The sequence below is a fragment of the Gossypium hirsutum genome, chromosome A13 (assembly GCF_007990345.1).
Source record: "Gossypium hirsutum isolate 1008001.06 chromosome A13, Gossypium_hirsutum_v2.1, whole genome shotgun sequence".
Classification (NCBI taxonomy): domain Eukaryota; kingdom Viridiplantae; phylum Streptophyta; class Magnoliopsida; order Malvales; family Malvaceae; genus Gossypium; species Gossypium hirsutum.
Window position 1 is genome coordinate 15,107,774 of NC_053436.1, and position 26,697 is coordinate 15,134,470.

Consider the following 26,697-nt stretch of genomic DNA (forward strand, 5'->3'; position numbering starts at 1 on the left):
TAAAAAATCTAGGAAATGACGTGCGACATTTTTGGTTGCTATCTTTTTTTAGTCTTTTAGTTACCAATACGACGACGTCATCAAGCACTTTCTTGAATAAATTATTTAAAGGAGTTGCTCCCCGCCCCACACAACTAACCAATTTTGATTAATCACTACTAATCATCTTTTTGTTTTCCTTTTTGCCAACCACACATTCATCATTATTTTTATTTTCTTTGAGTAAGACACCACATTTATTTTTATGTTTATTTATAAAGTTGAAAATTCAATCCGGGTTTTAAGTACATCGTAAATCTTATCATTAAATTGTTCACACAATATATGTAATAAGTATAGACTGAAAAAATAACTTCTCAAACACTACAAGTGTCATTATCATTTGAGTGTTTAGACTCAAAAAAGTATACATGTGACCTAAGTGTATAGTAAAAAAATTTTAATATAAAAAGAAAAATCATGTGGCAGTCTTTCAACTTTGGCTTGTGTTGGGAAAATATCTATTTGTAAAGTTAATAGCACCTTAAATATAAATAAATTTAAATTAAGGATTATTATTTAATATATTGGTAATGGAGTTTTTTTTAACTTTATAAATCCATTAATGTGTCATTCAGTGTCTTGTTTATCATTTTTTAAAAGGATAATATTTTGTTTAGTTGGCCGTAGAAATTTTTAATTTCACAAGTAGGGTTAATATTTTGTCACGTATTTTTAAGTTGTATTTAAAATATTTTAAAATCAATAGTATGACATGTGATAAAATTTTAACTTCGATTGTGGATATATCAAACAAGTACCTTTTTAAAAGGAAAAATATATGATACATTGCAATCAGAGTTTTTAAACTTCATAAGTAGGGTTAAGAGGTTGACAAGTGTACTATTGGAATATAGTAAGCTATTTTAAGAAAAAGAGACAAGTGACAACAATGTGCTTTTTATTTATTTATTTCATAAACAACCTTAAAAAATTGACATATGTCTGATTTTAAATATTTTATTGTACCCTTATAGGAAACTTGTCAACACTTTGACATTGTTTATGAAGTCTAAAAACTCTACTAACAATATACTAAATAATAGAATAAATTATATTAGCAGGATCTTGAAATATATAGTTTTTAGGCACTAATAATAAAATATCACATCGTCAATTTTTACGAATATAAAAATCTTATTATACATTCATCCATACTTAATATCTTTTTTAATTTAATTTAACTTCAATTAAATTACTTAACAAATTAAAATTTTAATAAATAAATAAACTTGTTTTCTTCTTTTATAATTTTTAAATCATTTTAATTTTTTAGAATTTAATCTTTTTTATTTCCTTTCTTTCAAATCAGGTTTTATTTTTATGCAAATAAATTTTTTTAATTTTTTTAAATTTTAGGCAGATAATTTTTTTAAAATTTTTAATCAAATTTCAAATTTTGATAAAATCATGGTGGCTATAATTTTCCAAATTTTGATTTTTACTAGTGTTTTTATTTTTTTAGATTTTTAATAGTTGATTTTAGGTTTTTTTTTTCAATTTGTGCTTATGATTTTTATGGGTTTTTTAATTTTTAATTATTGATTTAAGCATTTTCAAATTTTATTTATTTTTGGTTATGCTTTTTCCCGGCATATAGTTTCAATACTTTTCTCCCTAAAATTTAAATTAATTAGAAATAATATCATATTTGATTAAGTGTAGAATAATATTAGTACTTAAAAATTATATATTATAAAATTATTTTAATATAAATTATTTTCATTATTTATATATATACATAATAAATTTTTAAGTTCGCTTGTGGAGTAAAAAATTTCCATAAAAATGAAAGGTTTTATTTTCAAACTAATATTGTGAAGTCAAACCAGAATAACTCCAAATAATACCAACATATTATAAGATTTAAACCCGAATAAAGAGACACACAACACACATGGTTTACGTAAAACAAGAGTTAAACAGGAAACATCAAATTTTGGGTCTCATTCTTTGCAGACACTAATGGATTAATGTTTAGCCATTCTCAATTTGAAATGGGCCATTCATTATATAAGGACTAGAGTGAATATGCAATGAGAGCCTAATTTGAAAGGAGGGCCTCCATTCTCACCCAACACTTGCAAGCCTTGACTTTGGAGCTTAGATTTTTTTTTTAATTTCGATTCAATTAATTCAATTCGATTCTACCATAAAGTGATAATACTTCGATCTTGAAATGATTCAAATTTGAAGTGATTAAAATTAGAAATGATTTTAACCTGTTATGACCTAATTCAAAAAACCCAAGCCTCAAATAGGGCAAATGGTTAATTTGGTTAATTTAGTTTTTTTTTCTTAATTTAATCGATCATCATATATAATAGTCAAATTGAATGACTTGTATGATATAAACCGACATGCTATTTTTTTGAACAATCTCATTATAAGTTTTGATCAAATATGCTCTTTTTGATACAATATCTAGAACTACCCATAATCCCTCCTCGACATATAAGTAGGAGGATAATATGCTTCAGTACACTCAAGCCCACATCCTCTTATATTGACAACAATATCTCTACTAATAAAATTAAGACTCAATCGACAATAGTATAACTATATTTAAAATAATAAAAGATATAAATATTTAGACAGCTTAACCGATTTATATATTATAAGATATAATAAATACATTTAAAATAATAAAAAATATTAAAATAAAAGTCGACCAAGTTAATCTTTGGTTATGAAATCCAATAATTGATAAATTGATCGATAATCAAATAAACCAACTTTATAATCAATTTAAATGCTAAAACTACCTAAATTAAAATTGACTTAATCAAATTAGTTGGTTCAATTGATTTTAATCGAATAATTGATTTATACTCTTCCATTAATTTAAATAAAAAATTTATCAAAACATAAAATAATTTAAATTTAAAATTAACTTAGAAGAAAAATAATCTAAAACTAAAATTAAATCCAAAATATCAAAACTTTCAAAATTCAATTTGATTCTCCAAAACTATTATACTCCATGTGTTTCATAGGTCTAGGGAATTACATATAAAAGTTGACAAGTCTACTTCTAGTAAACTAGTATGAGGAATTACATTTTGGGGTAGTGGACTAAAAGAGTTAGTGAGTACCGGACGACCTGAAAATTATTATTAAGAGGGAAATTCAAAGTTCAAACTATCAAAATTAAGGTCAAGGAAAAATCTATATTTGCCCTTTTCCACAATTTTTACTTCCTGCCGTGTGCATTTTTAGGTTTGAATTAGATTTTCTCTTTACTCCCAACATCTTTTGCAACCATTCCCAATCTTTCACCCGAAGCTCCGACCGTATGTTGCACTTGATCGACTCTTCCTGTTGTCCATTGCATTCTTGCAATCCAACGAGTGTTACAAACAGACCCTAAACACCAATTTACTGATCAAGAACAACAAATTTATCGAATTTAATTACTCTAAAATCAATTTTTGATTCAAACCCTGACCGCTCCTTTTGGTTTTTGGGTTTTTAAACATAAATTTACTTTTTTGGGAAGCTTTTAATAAAAATTTCATATACCTTAGTTTATTTGGTTTTTGGTTAAAATCCTAAAACATCTCTCTTTTTTTACCCTGTTTATTGAGTGCTTCCATGAAATAAAATAGATTAAAAAATTGATTAAGATAATGTCACATCAAATTCCATTACTAAGAAAATGAATGAAGGATCAAAATAATAAATTATTGTAACGATAATTACCAAATTGAAATTTTTTTATTTGAGTAACTAAATGAAAATGCTTCAAAAGTTAAATAATTCCGTAAAGTACAAAGTAGCTTCTGTTATTATCTTTTTATTAGAATAATAAGATTTATTAAAACTATTAGTACATGTCATTACTGCCAGAACTTAACAGTACCAAAGTGATAGACCGAAAAATACCAAAAGTATTAAATGGACAAATTGAAAGTACAAGTACCATATTGAAAATTTTGGTAAAGTACAGGAGTAATTTCTGGAATTATCGGAAAAAATTTTGTGATCAAATATAATAATAATAATAATTTAATACTTGTAAAGGAATCGTGGGGCCAGTTAGTTGTTTGGTACGTGCGTCTTTCACCGGCTATATTTTATTACTGGTCAAATTATGGTATTAATGGTTGTATTATTATATAAATTGGGTATTTAATCTATTTACTTTAATTATAATTTCTGAATTTTGAAAATTTAGTTTTACCTAAACAGTAGTAGTTAATTTCATTAAATCAAATTGCTATTTTTCATGTACTATTCGTAAGTTGTGAATGTAGTTTATATTCTCTAATATGATCATTTTTAGTTTGTATACTTTTGAATTTTGAAATATTAATATTGACTCAAAATAATAGTAGTTAAATCTATTAACTAGAATGATATTATTTTTTTGTGAGTATTATCTAGAAATAGCAAGTTTATATGCAATTGCATATGTGATGACATGTTTGTTGTATAATATTTTGAAAATAACATTTTGAACTTAATAAAATTAATTACTACAACGGTCCAACAGTTTGAAATTAGTTTTTTAGCGGTCCAACAGGTTCTTGGTTCCAACATTGGAGTTTGAATTAGGTAATTGTTTCCACGTCGAGGCTTAAATTTTATTTTATCCAAGTTAATTTTTGAATTTGACAATTATTTTCACATTAGGACTTGAACTTAGCAATTGTTACCAGATTAGGCCTGAACGTTAAGGCTCTCAAGGAAATATCATAGACTAACTTGGACAAAAAAAAAAAGGTTCAAGCCTCAATGTGAGAACAATTGTCAAGTTGAGGGCCTAACTTGAAACAAAAAACATTTAAGCCCGAATATGAAAACAATTGCTAAATTTAAGCCTCAAAAAGTGATTTAACCTTTTTAATTTTGAAATAGTATATATAGTAATTAATTTTCGTTTTTTCCTTGCACATTATGGTGACTTTAATGGCGCGACTTTGACTTAGCCAACGAAATTATTAGAAACACACACATACTGACATTCATACATGCGTCTGTTGTTCCAATAGGGTCGGAAGCGTGTAAATTATTGTACTAAAAAATCACACAAAGTTCAATTCCCAGGGAAGAGAGGTGGATCACATGGATCTCTTAAATACCAAGTCTTTCCTTAGACAGAATATCCCTTCTATAGTAATTTAATAGCACAATTAAATACTACTATTATACCCTCAAATATTGAAAGAAAAATAGGACAAGAAAGAACACAAGAGATTTAACGAGGTTCGGTAAATTATACCTACGTCCTCGGGCACTAACACCAGATGATAACTTTACTATCTCCAAAGTATTACAAACAAATAGAATTCCTTAAGAATTCTCAAATGGGAGAAGAGAGAAAACTAAGAGAGAAAGATTGGTTGGGATGATAGAAATGAGAAATGAGAAGGCCTATTTATAGTTGAGGTTCAAGGACCAAACAATAAATAGCCCATTATCTCAAGGACCAAAAAAAAATTATCCCATGCCACTTTTTCAAAGTCAACTTTAGGGTGCTAAACTTGCACCACTTTGTATTGTTTGCCATTAATGTTGTCTCCCATTAATGTTAACAATCTCCACCTTGAAGATTTGATTAGGATAATCACATCTTCACACACTTCCTTCAACTCCCCAAATTCGATAAAGTTATCTTTTGTAGTGCCTACAAATGCACTCTCGAGCGCCATACACCTGAAGGTGCTCAAATTCTCAGGATGTTAATCAAGTTCAAACAATGATTAAACTTGATTGTTGTTACCACCTTGGTCATCATATCTGCGGGATTATCTGCTGTCGGAATCTTCTGAAGTAGAATTTTTCCTTTTTCAAAGACTTCCCGCACAAAGTGATATCTTACGTCGATATGCTTGGTTCTTGAATGATAGACTTGATTTTTCGCTAAATGAATAGCGCTCTGACTGTCACAATATAAACTTATGTGACTTTGAACAACTCCTAAGTCTTTCAACAATCCATTAAGCCAAATAGCCTCCTTAACAGCTTCTGTAACTGCCATATATTCTGCCTCTGTAGTAGACACAGCTACTGTAGACTGTAAGGTAGACTTCCAACTTACTGGGGCTTTCGCAAGAGTAAACAGATACCCCGTAGTTGAACGACGTTTATCTAAATCACCAGCAAAGTCGGAATCAACATATCCAACTACAAACTGACCAAGTGCTTCATCCTGTTCAAAAATTAAACCAACATCTACGGTTTTTCGAAGATACCGTAGAATCCATTTCACAGCTTGCCAATGTCCTTTTCCAGGATCATGCATATACCTGCTCACAACTCCAACATCTTGTGAAATGTCAGGCCTCGTACACACCATCGCATACATCAAACTCCCAACTGCATTAGCATATGGGACTTTCGCCATATATTCTCTTTCATCTTCAGTCTTCGGAGATAATTGAGCACTAAGTTTCAAATGAGAAGCAAGTGGGGTACTTACATGTTTTGTGTTTTCATTTACACCAAAACATTGTAATACCTTTTTCAGATATTGCTTCTGATTTAAACAGAGCTTGCCTCTCGGTCTATCTCTACTTATCTCCATGCCGAGAATCTTCTTGGCCTCACCTAGATCTTTCATCTCGAACTCTTGATTCAACTGAGCCTTCAGCTTATCTATCTCATTTTGGCTCTTCGAAGCGATTAACATATCATCAACATACAAGAGTAGATAAATGAAAGATCCGTCATGCAGCTTCTGCAAATATACACAATTGTCATATTTGCTTCTTGTGTACTTCTGCCTTCTCATAAAGCTATCAAATCGCTTGTACCACTGCCTCGGGGATTGCTTCAATCCATATAGCAATTTGTTAAGCTTACAAACCCAATTTCTACCACCAGCATCTGTGTATCCTTCTGGCTGAGTCATATAGATCTCCTCTTCTAACTCACCATGCAAGAAAGCCGTCTTAACATCAAGTTGAGCTAGCTCCAAATTCAACTGTGCTACCAAGGCCAACAAAATTCTAATGGAGGAATGCTTCACAACAGGGGAAAATACATCATTGTAGTCAATTCCCTCCTTCTGAGCGTAGCCTTTAGCTACCAATCTTGCCTTGTAGTGAATATCCTTCTTGCTAGGAGATCCATCTTTCTTTGCGAATACCCACTTGCATCCGATTGCCCTTTTACCTTTTGGTAATTGCGCCAACTCCCAAGTATTGTTCTTCCGGAGAGACTGCATTTCTTCATCCATGGCGCTTTTCCATTTATCACTTTCTAAGCTTTGCATTGCTTCTTGATAAGTGATAGGAATATCATCAACAACGGGAAGGGCGTAGGCCACCATATCAGTAAATCGAGCAGGTTTACGAATTTTTCTCCGTGGCCTTGCAACTGCAATTGGTTCTGGTGTACTTAGTGGTTCTTGGGTCAGAACCTCTTCAACCTCTAATTCCTCCATTGTGGCTGGAGAATTAGACTTATTAACTGGGCAAATCCCCATCTGCTCAAACTCCACCTGTTTTGGAGTACACTCCACCTGCTGTGGAGTATTGCTCGTCTGAATATCTTTATCTGCTACATTTTTCAATGTGGCAGATTCATCAAAGGTAACATCTCTGCTACAGATCATTTTCTTTGTGCTTAAGCACCAAAGACGAAATCCCTTCACTCCAGAAGTGATTCCCATAAAGAGAGCTTTCTTTGCCCTCGGATCTAACTTTGACTCCTTCACATGGTAATATGCAGTGGTTCCAAAGACATGTAAGGAATCATAATCTGTAGCCGGTTTTCCAGACCATACCTCCATAGGAGTTTTTCTTTCTAATGCAGATGATGGCAAACGATTAACAAGATGGCCAGCGTATGTCACAGCCTCAGCCCAAAATTGCTTGCCCAACCCAGCATTGGACAACATACATCGAACTTTCTCCAGCAATGTTCGATTCATACGCTCTGCCACTCCATTCTGTTGTGGTGTATCCCTAACTGTGAAGTGTCGAACAATACCATACTCTTGGCACATATCGAAGAACGGATCACTTTTATATTCCCCTCCATTGTTCGTCCTAAGCCGCTTGATTTTCTTGCCAGTCTGGTTTTCGATCATAGTTTTCCATTTAAGAAAAACTCCAAGCACTTCATCTTTAGTTTTCATGGTATACACCCAAACTCTTCTGGAAAAGTCATCAACAAAAGTAACAAAGTAGTGTTTTCCTCCCAACGAAGGTGTTTTGGAAGGCCCCCACACATCTGAGTGAATATATTCCAAAATACCTTTTGTATTATGGATAACAGTGCCGAATTTCACTCTCTTTTGCTTTCCCAGAACACAGTGCTCACAAAATTTTAATTTGCAAGCCTTTGCACCTTTCAACAATCCTTGCTTTGCCAGAATTTGCAAGGATTTTTCGCTGGCATGTCCCAACTTCATATGCCACAACTGCATTGAGTCCAAGTCTTTGTTACCGGAAGCTGCAGCGACTGCTCCAATAACTGTACTACCTTGGTAGTAATACAAGTTATTTTTCCTGATGCCCTTCAATATCACAAGTGCGCCAGATGTCACTTTCAAAACCCCATCTCTCATAGTAACAACTGAACCATTGGATTCCAAGGCTCCCAATGAGATGAGATTTTTCTTCAAACTGGGCACGTACCGAACATCAGTCAGAACTCTGGTTGATCCATCTTTATTCTTTAATTGGATTGAACCTATCCCAACAGTTTTACAGGCATTGTCATTGCCGATATAAACAACTCCTCCATTTAGTTCTACTAAATCAGAGAACCACTCCCGGTTAGGGGACATATGATAGGTACAACCCGAATCCAATATCCACTCTTCTGAATGGAACGACGATGATGATGCAACTAGTGATAGTTCAGAGTCACTAGTATCATGCTTAGCAACACAAGCATCTACAGCAGCTTTTCCCTTATTCTTCAGCTTTGGACAATTTTTCTTCCAGTGGCCTTTCTCATGACAAAAAGCACATTCATCTTTCCCGAGTCTGGACTTTGACTTTGATCTCCCTTTTTGAGTTTTCTTCCGAGTGTATGAACGACCTCGGACTACTAAAGCTTCTGTATCTCTGATTGAGTTTTTCTGTTTGTCCTTCTTTCTCTGTTCATAACTGTATAAGGCCGCACAGACTTCGCTCAGAGATATATCACTCCTGCCATGAAGTAGAGTAGTTTCTAGGAACTCAAACTCCTCAGGAAGTGACCCCAATAGCATCAAAGCCAAATCTTCATCTTTGAATGTCTCATCCATATTCAGCAAATCAGTGACTAACTGATTAAATTTGGTGATGTGATCATTCATTGTGGTACTTGGGACGTATGTGAAGCGAAACAGTCTTTTCTTCAAGTGGAGCTTATTTTGACTGTTTTTCTTCAAAAAATTTTCTTCAAGTGCCACCCACAACTTATTTGCAGAAGTCTCCTTTGAAAAAGTATACCTCTGCTCTCGAGAAAGGCATGATCGAATTGTGCCACATGCCAACCGATTGATCGCCTTCCAATCTTTCTCCTGTACATCATCTGGTTTCTCTTCATCAATGGCAATGTCTAGACCCTGCTGAAAAAGGGCATCTAGAACCTCACTTTGCCACATACCAAAATGGCCCGTGCCATCAAAGATCTCCACGGCCAATCTTGCATTTGCAATTGTCGGTCTTGTCCACATGGACGATGTTGAAGCTCCTACACCGACCGTTTTCTCCATAATCTTTCAATATACCTAAGGAAATCTTTTCTGATGTGGAAGATCAGTTCAAACTGCAACCACAGAGCATACTACGATTAACCTTCGGCTCTGATACCACTTGTTGTTCCAATAGGGTCGGAAGCGTGTAAATTATTGTACTAAAAAATCACACAAAGTTCAATTCCCAGGGAAGAGAGGTGGATCACATGGATCTCTTAAATACCAAGTCTTTCCTTAGACAGAATATCCCTTCTATAGTAATTTAATAGCACAATTAAATACTACTATTATACCCTCAAATACTGAAAGAAAAATAGGACAAGAAAGAACACAAGAGATTTAACGAGGTTCGGTAAATTATACCTACGTCCTCGGGCACTAACACCAGATGATAACTTTACTATCTCCAAAGTATTACAAACAAATAGAATTCCTTAAGAATTCTCAAATGGGAGAAGAGAGAAAACTAAGAGAGAAAGATTGGTTGGGATGATAGAAATGAGAAATGAGAAGGCCTATTTATAGTTGAGGTTCAAGGACCAAAAAAAAATTATCCCATGCCACTTTCTCATTTCTCATTTCTATCATCCCAACCAATCTTTCTCTCTTAGTTTTCTCTCTTATCCAATTTGAGAATTCTTAAGGAATTCTATTTGTTTGTAATACAAAGTGGCAAACAATACAAAGTGGTGCAAGTTCCAAATTTAGTGATCTTCAGAATGCAAATCTATCTGGTCAATTGGTTCCACAGCTCGGGCAGCTTCCAAATTTGCAATACTTGTAAGTTGCTAATTTTAGATCAGTAAAAGATAAATAAATGGAGGAAAAGCAGAAATTCAGCTTTCTTTGCCAAATACATAGTTATTGATGTTTTTGATTGGTTTGAATAAAAGTTTCTATAATGCCCAAGTTAAACTTAGGGTGAAATTTCCAGCATTCCACGTTAGAAAAAAAAGCAGCAGCAGAAATAGTTGTAAGTGCAGATGTTCTGTGCTTTTGTCACTGTTGGTTTTAATTTGTATGCCATCTTAACCCTCCATTGGGTTTTTGCATATTCATTCAATGATTAGTAATCTAATTCAAATTTTTGTGACAGGGAGCTTTCTGGTAGTAACATATCTGGGATAATCCCTGAGGAGCTTGGGAATTTGACGAACTTGGTGAGCTTGGATCTTTACTTGAATAATTTATCTGGAGGCATTCCAACTACCCTGGGCAAGCTTACAAAATTGCGTTTCCTGTACGAACATTTTAAAATTTTTATGTAGCTAACTTATTTAGTTTCACCGTGCTTTTGCTTTGTTGTGATGTTTGTTTTGATGTATCTGGAAGGCTTTTATGCATAGATATTGCTAGATGAACTAGACAGGTAAATGATATTGTTATTAGTGTATAAGCATTGACTTAGCTAATCATAATTGGATGAAGATTGCTAAAATGACTAGATTAGGAATAAGAACCTAGAACTACCAATGAGCCAATAACACTTTCCCTTAACTGAGAGGACATCTTGATTGTTCAAAACCCATTGTTTTTATCCAAAATGCTGACTCTTAGCAAACTTAGAAATGCCCATCATGGTACCAAAGGCTAGCTATGGTGCAAAACACTATGGTTGTTGGTGTTAATTCGCAAGTTCTGTATTATATTTCATTCTTGTTTTCTTTAATCATGATCTGGTTTGCACAGCAAGAGACTGATTGCTCATCAAATCTAATAATCAATGGGATGAAAATATTTTGCCTAGTGAATTTACCATGTATAATATATTCACATATATATGACTTTAGTATATATAGCATAATATACTAAAAATATTAGTATATTGTAGAAGGTAAAATAGCAGAGTGAGTTGGAGTGGAGCAAGATTATTAAGGGAGGCCAGTAGATGGTGCGGATTTGGGTATTTACAGATATCCGACTTGTTTTCGTATATTTGGATAATGCTTGGTTTCAGATTATCTAATTACTATTCATCGCAGATGCGGATAGTAACACTCGGATATTCATTATTTGAATTTATTTTACTTTTTCAAATAATGAATTTAGATGTAGATATCTGAATCCGTTATTTCGCTTTTATGTTTAATAAAAACTTGCTAATTGAGAATTTTTAGTGCATTTGAATAACCGATGAATAATTTAATTAATTTTGATTTTATTTGAATACTAATACTCAAATTTAATGCAAATATTAAATGTATTCATATTCAAATTTTATAGAAATTGCAAATATTAGATTTATTGCCATTCCTACCTCACTCCACGACTTGCATCCATCTTTTTGAAGAAAATCTCTGCATATGGAGCGTATCGGCACACAAATCCATAGAGCAGCTCGGAGTTTGCCATATCTAATTTTGATGTATGGTCTTGATAAGGATATGAAGAATTGAGTTGGTGTGATTGTGATACCCATCTCACATATGATACAATTGTGATTGTTAGGATCCATACCAGGGTCCACATCAACCATTATTGGCAATCATAAAAAACAGAATAGGATCAATCAGTCAGACTGGTTAACCGAAAATCAGAGGCTTATCTAATTCTTTGCAATATAAAGAGTTGGAAATAATTTGAGTTGGTCAAAACCAGTTCAATCGGAGATTACCACATTCATCTCGGCCTGCTCTTATGCGGTTCAATTTGATGTGAATGTGATTGTTATCTGTGCTCTAGTTATTTGCTAAACATATTTTTTTATGAATACATAACTAGTCATCTTATTAACGTGCAATATAATTGATGCCTTTCTTTCCGTGGAACAGGCGTCTCAACAACAACTCATTGACAGGTACAATTCCTGCGTCCTTAACTACTGTTATGACACTGCAAGTGCTGTGAGTGTTGCTATCAGAAATTCTTTTTCCTCACCTTAGCTTCAAGTACAATACATAATGGCGTGGGAATTTTATCATCTAATGCAGGGATCTTTCGAACAATCAGCTAGTAGGAGATATTCCTGTTAATGGTTCCTTTACGCTATTCCATTCGAGCAGGTTTCTCTTTTATGTTATCTCATTTCGCAATCACCCTCTTACTCCTAACTCCTGATCCACACCACCAATGTTTCCATTTTTCCGTATATAATATTCTTAGTCTAGTCACTTAAGTTGCTGCACCTTTTTCTCACAGTTTTAGTAATAATAAACTCAACAATCCTCCACCAGCTTCGCCAACTTCATCAGGTCTGATCTCGATTTTTTTTCTTATTATCACTGCTAGTAATTTCAAATTGTGTCTAACTTTGAGGCCTGCTTTCATTTTATTAGAGATAAATCTTAAAATTATACATAAATTTTAATTTAATGTATAATTGTATGCATAAATTTTAATTTGATGCAATTATACACATGAAACTTTGATTGTGATTTGAATATATAAATGAAATTTTAATTTTGGTTCAATCATATACATTTAAAGAAATAAATATATCAATTTATTTTTATATTGGATAAATATAATCACTTCTTATGCAATATATAAATATAAATTGATGTTATATCCATAACTGTGTTAATAATTTGTGAGAATTGAATCAAATTAAAATTTTATGTGTAAAATTGTAGAAAATTAAAATTCATATATACAATTACACATTAAATCAAAATTAATGTACAGTTTTGAAATATATCTATTATTATTATTATTATTATTATTATTATTATTCATTCTTTTCTTGAGATATTCCTTGCAATTTGTTTGCATTTGCAACTGTTTCTGGTGTTACCACATCCATATGTCTATAAAATGCAAAGAATTACGGTTAAATGGTAATTATTTTATATAAAAATAATTTAATTAACTTATCTAAAGCTTAATCTATATTGAATTAAGTATAAATTTAAAATACCTAATTTTACTTAAAATCAAATATAATTTAATCAGGATTTAATCATATACAGCTTTAATAAATTTTAAAGTAATTAAAGTTTCATTATTTTGTAATTAAAAATGGATGAAAATGAATTAATCAAATCGACAATACATTATAAATAATAACAAGGATATATTTGCATGTTTATTTAGAATTTACTCAATTTAGCATTGCTTAGTTTAGTTCAAGATTGTAATGTTTAACATTGTTCGCTTTTCAGAAGATAAAATATTTGTTTTAAACATGATGTTGTCAAGTAAAAATATTCAGTTAAATGATATTTAAATTTATTAATATATGATATATGAAATATATTAACTTAAATTATAATTAAAATATAAAAAAATATATTTTATTATAACTCATTATTAATATTTTGATATATAAATTAAAGCCCCATTCTTCATTGCATTTAGGGTTCTAAAAATACTTTTCCACCGTAGAAGCAATGAAAAAACATTTGGCTTTTGGGATCAAAACTGTGGTGGAAAAGTGTTTTTTCATCTAAAAGCAAAAGTTGAGATTTAAGTGTTTTTGACTTTTGAGTTTGGAAGTGAAAATTATCAAAATACTCTTATTTATGTTAACTATTTAAATGGTATATAACAAATTAAATTAATTTATATTTTATGTATTCTTAGTTTTAGAAGTAATTTATATTAATTATTTAAAAGTTATTTAAAATTTATACTTTACGCACCATTGTATTAAAATATTTAAATATCATATAACTTAATTAATTTTTAACTTTCCACTATTATGTTAAAAAAAAAGGACATTTTAACCTTCTTTCACAATTTTTTACAGCAGTGAAAAATACTAAAATTAGCAAATGTACTTTTTTACCATATTTTTGGAAAAACTTTTTTCTAAAGACACTTTTCAATCGCAATAGTAATGAAGAACTAACCCTAAATTTTAAGTAATTTTTAAGCAATGAATATAAATTGTTTGTAAAATTTAATTTGAATATACAAACTATATTTTAGATATTAAAATTATATAGAAATATACCCTTTGGCTATGATAAATGAGGTTGAATAGATAATTTATCTCAAAAGTGATTTCTAAAGGTCATAAGCTAGAAATTTTAACTTTTTAAAAATAAAAAGTCGATTGCCTATAACTTAAAAAGTGATTTCAACTTGAAATGTGCTTTTCAAAACAATGCTAAACACTACCTCATTTGATTTTCTTTAAACCTGAGTGAGTAATTAGGTATTTTAAATTTTAGGGATAAGTATATTTTACACTGAAATTTAGGGAGTTGGTGTCATTTTCTCTTATAAATATTAATGATACAGCTGTAGTAAGGGTATTTATATTTGTCTAACTTTGTACTGGCAGGTAATAGTGTCATTGGTGCTATTTTTGGAGGAGTTTTTGCTGGAGCTCTCCTGCTGTTTTCTGTTCCTGCAATTATATTTGCTCGGCGGCATAGTAGGAAACGACAGGATCTTTTATGTAATGTCCCTGGCTGGTGATTTTTAATAGATAGTTTTCGTTGATATTATGCCATTGCAGGCATGTACTCACTTTATCTAATTTTCTTTATAGCTAAGGACCCAGAATATCATTTGGGACAACTTAAAAGGTTTTCTTTGCATGAACTACAAGCGGCAACTGATTATTTTAGCAACAAACATGTTGTGGGTAGTGGTGGTTCTGGTAGAGTTTATAAAGGTCATTTAGTTGATGGATCTCTTGTGGCTATAAAAAGACTGAAACAGGGGTATACTCATGGTGGAATGCGGCAGTTCCAAACTGAGGTCGAAATGGTAAGTATGGCTGTGCATCGAAATCTACTACGTCTACGTGGCTTTTGCATGACCGCTACAGAACGGTTGCTTGTCTATCCCTTTATGGTTAATGGTAGTGTTAGATCCTGTTTAAGAGGTACTGGCTATTCTCTCTTTGCTCATCCATACAGTCATATATTTCTTATTCCTCCAATGCTGTCCTATTTTGTTTTATATATGTCCTTCTGGTTACGAATTTAGTTCAATTATTTAAGCTTGTGTGAGCTTCAATTATCAGTATTGATTTCTAATTTTGTGAATAAATTTTGAACTACTGATCATGTATCTTTATCTTGTTTTAAGATGTCTTGATTTTCTTTTAGTGCATATATTTGGTAAATGCGGATTGTCCTTAATTCCAAGTTGAGAAATTCATAGAATCCAAATAATTTGTGAGCTCTTCTTATTACAATGAATCATCTATTGATCTGTCCTTTTACCTTCTCTAGAGCGTCCAGAGTCTCAAGCACCACTTGACTGGGGTGTAAGAAAACGGATTGCACTGGGGGCTGCGAGGGGGATTGCATATTTTCATGATCATTGTAACCCCAAGATTATACACCGTGATTTGAAGGCTGCAGATATATTGTTGGATGAAGAATTTGAAGCAGTTGTTGGAGACTTTGGGCTGGCCAAATTGATGGACTACAAAAATACTCATGTCACAACTGCTGTTCGTGGCACAATGGGTCATATAGCCCCTGAATACCTGTCAAGTGGAAGGGCATCAGAGAAAACTGATGTTTTTGGGTATGGTATTATGCTTCTTGAACTCATTACAGGACAAAAGGCTGTTGATCTTGCTAGACTTGCAAATGATGATGTCATGTTGCTTGATTGGGTATGTGCTATCTTCCTATCATGCATAAACCTAATGGTGATGCATTGCATTCCAAAGTTTAACTTTATGATTATTGTCTAGTGTTGAAATCATGATATTCGTGCTTTGCTTGGTTGGCCAAAAGCAAGACACTAAGTACACTATTGCAGAAATACATTATTTTCCTTACAAGGTTAAGAAGGTTCATTAATTTTGAGAATGTAACAAATGTCATCGTATTTGTCAGCTTCAACTACATTAAGTTCAAGTACAGCTTAGAACTGGTATGAGCTGTTTTTTGTTTCACGTTTTATCTTCAACTTGATAGCAATGCTGACATTTTAGGTAGAAGGGCTTCTGAAAGGCAAGAAGTTGGAAACGCTGGTTGACTCTGATCTTCAAGGTAATTACATAAAGGAAGAAGTGGAACAGCTAATCCGGGTGGCTCTTTTATGCACTCAAAGCACCCCAGTGGGAAGGCCTAAGATGGCCGAAGTGGTCAGAATGCTGGATGGTGATGGCTTGGCTGAAAGATGGGAAGATTGGCAGAAAAAGAAAATGTTCCACCAAGAGTTTAGCAATACCCGCCACCCCAATGTGAATTGGATTATCACAGATTCCACTTCTCGCATCCTTCCAGATGAACTGTCAGGTCCTAGGTGACCACTTCTCTAAATATAGTAAGTCTTCTGGCAGAGCTGGTTTTGTATTTAAGATTTATGCATTGTTCACATTTGTGCCTATAATTTTTCTTCCTTTTCGTTTATTGTTCTCATTTTGGCCCCATTTATCTTGTTGTTGCAGTTGTTATCACATATTGTGCGGAGTTGTTTGGTTGTTGCTGTAATCTTTATAGGGTTGCCAATGCCAATTGCAGTCGTGAAATCAATAGGTTCTATTGAAAAACATGTAAGACCTAAGAAGGGCGATCAAAGAAGCATCCATGTTATTCTGATATACCCAAAAGATACGTATGTTACTCAAAATTGTTACATCAATAAATTATTCATCACATTAAACTTTTTTGCATAATTTCTATCATTCTCCTGATTCTCTTTTCTTGTAAATTGACACTAGAGACATTTGTTCAATATTTATGTTGGACATATATTTGGATATGCTGTATGAAAAACTTAGAAAATGTTGAACATACTCGTATTGAATATGTATACACCCAGATCCGACATTTATCCGAATCCATTTAACATAGTTGATGGCTATTCGTTTCTTTACAGCTCAAATTCACTCTGTGGAAAACTGCATTATGGTAAATAGGATAATGTGATGTGTCTAGCTAATCTTCCATAAAGCATTTCCCTGGTTTTTTTACTGTTATAGCCTTATGACATCCAAATTAGGTTCTTCATCCTACAACTCCCTAACCAGCATTTCATTTTTATACAAAAGAAGTTGTTTGGGGGATATAAAAATAGTTACAGATGTTGGGATTCGAATTCAGACACATTGCATACCACCTGTTAAGGTTTGCTATATAAACTTTTTGAAGCCTTTATATAAATATATATATTTAGAGGATCATATCTTCACACTCGTGTTTGTTTAAACGGTCATCAATGCTTTAAGGAAAAAAAAAAAAAGAATCCGAGTATTCAAATGCGAGTGTTTTTCTTGCCTCAGTTCTTCTCGGTATATTGTTTGACAGAAATAATCTTATGGGAAAGTTTCCGTTGTTTGGAGTTCAATGATTATCATTACTTGAATTGTGGAAAGCTTTCCTTTGCCACTACATTTATTTTCTAAATCAAGCTGCTTATTTACATAGAATTGTGATTGTTAAGTTTAACAAGTCTACTCGGAGATGTGGTTCTTTTTGTAACTGCTCAAATACTAAGTTTGGCTGTGGGCATGAGGCCTTAGCTTAGTGGTAAGGAGGAGACCTCTAAGCATTGAGATTTCAGGTTGGTCCAGATTTATTCTGTGAGTCGTCCTTATATATTTTGGTTTGTCACTTTGACTTTAATTGTTATAATGTTATTTAATACTTTAAAAGTGTGGTGATCTGATTGTAGCTCCTCTTATAGTTATTACTTCAACTTCAAATATATAAATAAAGTCTGGATGCTAAATTAGTGTTTTGGAAAATCTCAGGCCAGCTGTTCAATTATTGACTGATTGGTAGATGCTTTCGCCTCTCTTGGTCTAAAGGTCTGTGGTGGTTAAAAGTTAATGGCCCCATACTGAGTGCATTTTCCTGGTTCTAACACAGAAAGTCTTGAGAAGACGCGTATAATAAGTTGTTAACCGGTTCAACTCAACTCGAGGGCTAAATTGAGTGAGTATTTGTACAGTTTGTCATTTTTCCTTTGAAATTTAGAAGTCTTTATGAAGACTTTGAGTTAGCCAAAATTATCATTAGTTAGCCAAAATTATCATTTAAAAGAATAAAAGAAAGGGGGAAAAAACAGCTCTCTCAGTCTGTTTCTCACCGGTCACTTCCGACTAACCAAACATAGAGAAAGTGCCATTTTTTCTTGAATATTGAATCGAACTTTTTTATTTTTGGGCTTTAGTAATAGACTTTGGATCAGTCAAAGTGGATGATTGGCGACGATCTGTGGGTGTTTGGCCCTTTAAATCAAAGTAACAACAACAACGACAACAACAAAAAGAAAGGAGCTGTTCATCTCTGTTTGTTTATGGTTGATTTTGGCGTTGCACTTGGGTCTCCGAGTTGCCGGCAATGTGGAAGGTTCTTTACTGTTATTTTTCCCCCCATTTTGGCCTTTTCTTTTTGTATTCCGATTTCCTTTAATGCACTTTTTAAAAATGAAACTATCTATTATTTAACGAAAGCTTTAGGATTTAAATCAGAATAATAATTTATTAGTTAATTGTCCGTACTTGTCTCTTGCATGTTTGGTCTGGATTTGAAGTTTGGTGAAATTATCAATGCTTTATCTTCATCAATGTCTCAAGTCACGTTTCATCAAGGTATATAGGACTTATTTAGAAGGTTTGCAGTGGTCTACATTAGAAACTCACTTAGGTTTCAATCATACTTCTAGCAGATTCATATTTTTTTCAATTTCTAACTTCACATGCATACATACCACTCATTATCTTATTCTTACAACACATCATATACCCCATTCGCAAACATATAAGACCTTACGATGCTTTCACACATACATACACTCATCAATTACACGAGAAGACATCAACATACCCTAACCATTCATTTTTAACATTCATGAGTCAAGTTAAAGACTCATCTGAAACTCATATTTACTAAAACACAAAGGTTTTGTTTTGATGATCCTACCCAAACCAGCAGCAGCAACTATTTAAAAGATTATAAACTTCCATTAAAACTTCATTTACAGATAGTTTACCAACATCACAATTTCAGACGACTCTCATGCAGAACCCCTAATTCACACCCTACTATTAATATACTTCTTAACATCCTCACTCTTACAAAATGATAATAAGCAGAGTTATCAAATTTACCAGAAGGTTGAAACATCCACTGATTAACCTAAAAACCTTACCTTCCAGCTTAGCGAAGAAGAAAAGAATATTAAAATTTAAAAAGAGTCTAGAATTTGGAACAAAAAGAAAGAAAAGACCTTCTGAATGAACCCTTCTTGTAACACCCCCTTACCCGTATTCGACATCGAACAGGGTATGAGGCATTAATGGACTTAAACACAATCAAACACATAAAACCGAACCATAAAATTTCATTCCAATTAAAATCATTCATTCATATTCTTAACGTTCCTTATACGACTTACGAGGCCTACAATATACATTAGGGATGGTTCGGGGCTAAACCGAAAACATTCGGAGCTTTTTGGAAAACTTAGAAAAATTTCATCATGAAACAGGGCTACATGCCCATGTGGGTAGGCCGTGTGGTCACACACAGCCGTGTCCCTAGCCCGTGGAGCTCTCTGACTTACATTCAAGAAGAAACTTGAGTCACACGGCCTGAGCACACGCCCGTGTTGCTAGGCAGTGTGGTAATTAAAATTTCACATTTTAAGTGCAGACTTCACACGGCCATGTTAGAGCCCATGTGTGTCAAACGGCTAAGCCACACACCCGTGTGCTAGGCCTTATGTCTAAACCTGGACATTCTGTTTCTTAATTTTAAGATGTAGGAGACACACTGCCCTAACACATGCTCATATGGCATACACGGCCTAGACACACGCCCGTGTGGACGAAAATAGGACTCTTAAGGCCACTTTTCTCACCCTTATACTATCCTCCTGCACAAAAACACATTTATATACTAAGTAAGTCCAACCAATCAACCATTTCAAGCTAAAACATGTATATTTCATTATCTAACACAACCATCACATTCATTTTACTTTACATATTTAATCATTTATACTTTTATATTATCATTTCAACCCCCTATACATGCCATATAAATCAAAAAGTTGTTTACAAAATCTACTAGAGTAAATCTGGATAGTGTGATCCTCGATGTAGATCCAATCCTCCGAATGTATATACGTCAATCTACAAAAATAGTAAACATACACAAGTAAGCTTATAGAAGCTTAGTAAGCTCATAGGCATAGAAAATAAATCTTATCGAACATTTTATAACAATCATGTAATATACGATTTCACTAATTCCTCCTGTCAATCACAAAATCAGCGATAAGTTCACTTGATTAAATTCAATGTCACTTATTAACTAATTTTAATTTCTCGGGCCCATTTATCATTTACCTTTCTTAATCAAATTAGAGAACGATTATGGAATTGAGTACTTCATTTTCATAATGACATAGCAAAACTATAGTCTTGCACATAGTCACATATCACATACAGAAGCCATAGCCCAGCCATAGTCTTACACGGATCACATATCACATTGATACCATATTCCAGATATGGTCTTACACAGAAGCACATATGTCACTGATGTCATATCCTAGATATGGTCTTATACGGAAATCACATATCACATATTGCCATGATTCAACCATGGTCTTTTTTGTCAATTCGTCTTAGCCATTGAACGAAAGTACTCAAATCCATCGTTCCAACTAATTTGTACTTTTTTTAACTCAAACATTATTTCATAATTATCACAATTTAATAACATTTATTTAAAATAATATACTATAGCATTCATGAATTTTTTATAAAAAAAATTTAATTTAGCCATATGAACTTACCTGCCTAATTTGCAAAAGTTGTAAAAATTTCAGGGACTATTCTGGCAATTTTTCCTTTCCACGATTTGCTTTGGGTTCTTGATCTATAATTATAAGATCATTCAATTATTAGCATTTATCACAATTTTACTCTATTTCATACTTTATGCACTTTAATTTTTGAAATTAGACTTTTACCCTAAACTTTTTAGTTTTTACAATTTGGTTCTTGCTCAATTTATTCATCAATTGGACTAATTCCTCTCAAATAACACTTTATCTATACATTATAAACTACTTCATATCCTTTGACATTCAAAAATTTCAACAAAAAACCCTAATTACAACAACTTCACAATTAGGTCCTAAAATTAAATTCCTATTAAAATCTCTTCATAAAATCATCATATAACAAAATTAAAACCCCAATTCCATGCTAAATCATCATTCATAAAAGCAAAAACTAATGAATAGATAATAGGATCTAGTTGTAAAAGTCTCAAAATCACAAAAATTACAAGAAATAATCAAGAATTGAGCTTACATATAGTAAAATATGAAAAACCAGCTTAAGAAAACCCTTCAATGGTGTTTTTGGCCGGAGAGAATGAAGAAAAATGAAGAGAATTCTAGATATTCTAATTTAATCTAATTTCTAACTATTCAATTTTAACTTAATTACCATTTTGCCTTTAGTTCACACTATTTCTTAGCTATTCACTTACCTAACCCTCTAGCCCAGTTTATTTTAGGTCAAATTGCTCTTTAAGTCCCTCTTATTTATTGTTTAAGCCATTTAATCACTTTTCACAGTTTTACATCTTATTTAATTTAGTCCTTTTCATTCAATTGATTGCCGAAATGTTAAAATTTCCCAACGAAACTATAATACTAACTTATTAACATTCCATAATATTTCTAAATTTTTTTTTAGCTTGATTTATGAATTCGAGGTCTCGATACCTCGTTATTGACCCAATTACCTAATACTTTTCCTTTTAAACACAAAATTCACTAAAAAATTATTTCTAAAATCACACCTAATTTTCACTTGTTAATTTATTAATTACTAAACTCATATGTTGGATTTAGTGATTTTGAATCACTGTTCCGACATCACTGAAATTGGGCCGTTGCACTTCTTACCATATATATACCTAGTTTCTGTTAGTGAAATTTGACAAGTATCCAATACATTATGTAAATTGTCCTTTTTAAGTGTTCTATGAAACTAGGAGAAATAATAAAGAATTTCTGAGAAAATGCTCTTTGAGTAGTCAATCCATTTAGTTGATTCCCAGCAAATCCTATTACAGGAACAAATTGGATAGTGCTCAAACAACTAAGTGTCCTCCACCTTAACAAGGATTCACGTTTAGCGATGTCATATGGACAATTAGGTCTCATACAGTTTATTGTCGTAACTCTGAGATGTAATCTGCCATTGCTTAAAATATTCCGAACCAAAACCTTAGATATCGTTAACGGGTGGATACTTAAGTGCCAAACATTAGTTCACTAGAAGCATGAGAATTGGCAAATTATACAGTTTTAGTGCTCTGAAACAGGTTCACATATCTCTACATACCTTTTTAGATCCGTCAAATTTGGGGTGTGACACCATTAAACTTGTCCTATACCTTGCCTAATAGTTGCTCACAAATTGCGCTCTAATTGCCAACGCCCACTACCCCTGTAATAACTACCCTATCCATCGGTAAACCGAGTTGAAAAATTACATCATCAAGTATTATTGTACACTCACTGCATGAAAGATGTAATGTATGTGTTTCAGGTCTCCATCTTTCTACCAAAGTGCTGATAAGTGCAGGATCCAATTTAGTCCCCTCGAGCATATGAGACACATACAAGAATCTCACCTCTTACAAGTGTTGTTCAATAACATACGATGCCCTATCACTTAAATTGTGTATGTACATGTCCAAAATTCGATCTTCGGATTATTAAACATAAAAATTTATAAAATTAATAATGTTAACAACTTAATAATTAAATTTATTAAAATTAAAAATAATAATATTTTCTTACCATTTGCAATTAAATGTCGAAAATGTGTTTATCACCCAAACAAATAAGCGACATTGACATTTTTAAAAATATAAATTTCAAATAAAATAAAAAAACTTACGAAATATAAAATTAAAACAACTAGAATTTGAGAGAAATTGAATGAAAAATTAAGAACTAAATAATTAAGAGAATTGAGAGAATGAATGAATTGAGAAAATTGAGATAATAGAATTTGAATGCAAAAGAAAAAGAATGAGTTGGATTTATATAGCAAATAAATTGGCCGTTAAAAATTTTTAGCCGTTTGAAAAAAATCATTGGAAATTAGCCATTGGATTTTTTGACTGTTGGGAAAAGTTATCGTTTGACGAAAACGTGTTTTTTTCAACTGAGATGGCAACAAAGACACTGAAAGAGTGTCTTACAGGGCACACTTTTTGCCACCTTAGCTGAAAGCACGTCCTGCTGGACGCTTTTTCAGATTCTCTCTCCAAAATCAACCTATATTCCTAAATTTGAGAAAATACGACTTATTTTGCTAAATAAGTTTTAAAATTGCATATTTATCTAATTAACCCTCAAAATAAGAGGTATAAACATCAGGTCAACTAGGAGTGAGCGAAAAGTTGTTCCATCTTATTACCATTCCTTGAGAAACACAATTCTTTTTTTTTAGGGTCATGAGAAGCACACCTTATTACCTCTAATTTCGTCTTGCTTCCTCCCTTGTTCCAGCCCACATATCGTCTGTAACGACCCATATTACACAGGCACCGAAAAAGTGAATTTAGGGCCTCCGTCTTAGGAAAACGAGTCTGTAAATATTTATTAAAAATATTTATGAAGTTAGTTATGGGTTGAATTAGATTTTGATTAGGTGAAATTTAGTTTAATTAGAAGTAATTATTAAAAAGGACTAAATTGAATAGAGCGTAAAAGATAAATTTTATAATAGAGAAAGGATAAAGGACTAAACTAGTAATTAAACCAAATTAGTGACATGTGTAAGATAGAGAATAAATACATGTGTTTTTAAATTATTAGTACAAATGTATGTTATATATATATTTACTTATTTATTAAGTTAAAGATATTTATTATTATTATTATTATTATTATCTATTAATGGAGATAATTACAAATGTATGGTGTGGGATTAACACATGTGTACATGTGTATAAAGACACATTTATCATTTTTATTTGTTATTATATAGATATTTTATAATTAAATATTAATTAAGTAAATAAAATGAAATAAAGAATAATAAAATAAAGAAACAAAAGAAAAAGAATAGAAAGTTATAGAGAAAGAAACATGAAAGAGAGAAAGAAAGAAAAAAGGAAAAAGAAAAAGGGAAAATTGAAGGTTAAGGGCTTAAAGCTTGATTGGTAAGTTGATTTAGTTCTTTTTCTTGTGATTTTTATGTGTATGGAATCCTAATTCAAAGTTCTACATGTATGAGGTTAATATGAAGAAAAATAATGAATTTTTAGATGTTTATTTAGATGAATAATTTGAGGATTTATGGGTTAATTTGATAGAAATTTAAGTTAGAAGTGAAAAATGAGTGAATTGTTAAAAGAATTTTAAGTTAGGTTTAAGTATGGACTAAATTGAAATGAGCTCAAAAGTTATGTTTTATGATGAATTTTATGAGCTAGGATTTATTAATGAAATGATTAAATGAAAATATGAAGATTAAGTTAAAGAAAAAGATTGGTTATGGAAAAAGAACGAAATTGAATTTTTTGTAAAAGTTTGATAGAAAGTGAAATGTGATTTATGAATTAGTGTATCGATAAATTTTAATTGTATAATTGTTCGTAGCTAACGTAGCACCGGAACCGTTGTTGAATGAGAAGGGAAAAGAAAAAGTGATGGAGGAATAGCTCGAGAAAAAAATATCGGTTTGTATTATCATAATTCAAGTTATTTCTTATTAAATGTTTAATTTTAATATATGTGTATGGAATTTGAATGAGAGGTAAGTAGTGATATTTGAATTGGATTTGATTGATGAATGTATACATGTGTGAAATTGAATTGTATAATGATGGTGAGTTTGAGATTGTGATTGAATCGTTATTGCGATGGATTTGAATTCGAGTGATTACGATCAACTGAAAGTGAAAGTAATATGAATATGTAATTTTGATTCCCTATTAACTAGTTGGGCTAGGGTGGATATAGTTGGCATGCCATAGGATAGGAAGAATTCAGGGATTTTTCGATCTCGAGTCGATGAGACACTTAGTGTGTCATATTTACTTCGGATAGATTCGATGAGGCGTTGGTCGCCACTTTGCTTCGGCTTAGCCGATGAGACGTTGGTCGTCACTTTTTGGCTTCGAACTATCCGATGAAGCGTTGGTCGCCATTCTGATGTGTTTGGGTGGATCCGTGTATCCGCCAAAGTCTGAGTCATGTTAATAGGGGAAAATAAGTGAAATAATAAAATCAAATGAATTTGATTAATTGAGCTATCGAATAAAATGAGAAAGTGATATTGTAAGATGGAATATGAGATGAAGTTTGTAAAGAGATTGAAGGCATGAACCAAAGATTTATGAAGTGTTTATATTTGAAATGGGAATTGAATAATTATATGTGGTTAAGAGATGAATCAAAGGTTCATGAGTTAATTGAAATTCCATTGATGATTTATTGGATCTAACCTTTAAAAATGATATAATAGAAATATGATAGTTTGGTATGAATTTATATGTATGATTTGTATGTATGATTTGCTAATTATCTATGTATGTTATGATATTTTATTGTTGTTATAATTTGAATTATGATAATACCATTGAGTATTTCCAATATTCAGTGTATGGTTGTTTTTCATGCGCAGGTTAGGTAAAGTTGAAGTTCAGTCAAGCATCCGAGTCAATCCCGACCTCAGCTCAATTTTGGTGATACATCTATCTTTTAGAAATGTGGCATGTACTAGGTTTGGTGTTTGTCACTTGTAAATGTTTTATATTTTAAATGTAAATGTGGTATGTAACGCCCCAATTTTCGGGAATTTTGTGAATGTTAGCAAAATTTCATGCTTTGATTTTGTCATTTGTGAGTGAAATTATGAAATAGGACCTATGTAAAAATGTTTGAAAATGTTATAGGCTAATTTGTAGTGGCCAAATAAATAGTAGTGCAAAATAGGAGGATTTGCATGTCAAACCTCCCATTTTACATGAAGTGGCCGCCATCATGTTGTTGTAGACAAAATGTGCACTTGATATCCATAATTTATGGTACAAATTGATACAAATTGATTATAGGTTAGATAAATGTTCCATGATAATGAGTTAGGTAAATGTTTCATGATAATGGGTTAG

At 32.0% G+C, this 26,697-nt stretch overlaps 1 protein-coding gene across 2 annotated transcripts; it reads left to right on the forward strand.

Moving 5' to 3' along the window:
• Nucleotides 1–10,561: 10,561 nt before the first annotated feature.
• Nucleotides 10,562–26,359, forward strand: LOC107894629 (BRASSINOSTEROID INSENSITIVE 1-associated receptor kinase 1). 2 transcript variants are annotated; one of them, XR_005907509.1, is made up of 13 exons: nucleotides 10,562–10,652; nucleotides 10,776–10,919; nucleotides 12,451–12,522; nucleotides 12,610–12,681; nucleotides 12,818–12,870; nucleotides 14,907–15,023; nucleotides 15,117–15,455; nucleotides 15,808–16,199; nucleotides 16,524–16,858; nucleotides 16,983–17,149; nucleotides 18,288–18,471; nucleotides 18,710–18,888; nucleotides 26,211–26,359. XR_005907509.1 is itself a non-coding variant. In XM_041084978.1 (10 exons), exons 3-9 carry the CDS (start codon nucleotides 12,506–12,508, stop codon nucleotides 16,839–16,841), a joined length of 1,308 nt encoding a protein of 435 aa, XP_040940912.1. In that variant the 5' UTR covers nucleotides 10,562–10,652; nucleotides 10,776–10,919; nucleotides 12,451–12,505; the 3' UTR covers nucleotides 16,842–16,858; nucleotides 16,983–17,210. The 2 variants fall into 2 exon arrangements, 1 of the variants encoding a protein (XP_040940912.1); XM_041084978.1 differs by lacking the exons at nucleotides 18,288–18,471; nucleotides 18,710–18,888; nucleotides 26,211–26,359 and having other exon boundaries at nucleotides 16,983–17,210.
• The last annotated feature ends 338 nt before the right edge of the window (nucleotides 26,360–26,697 follow it).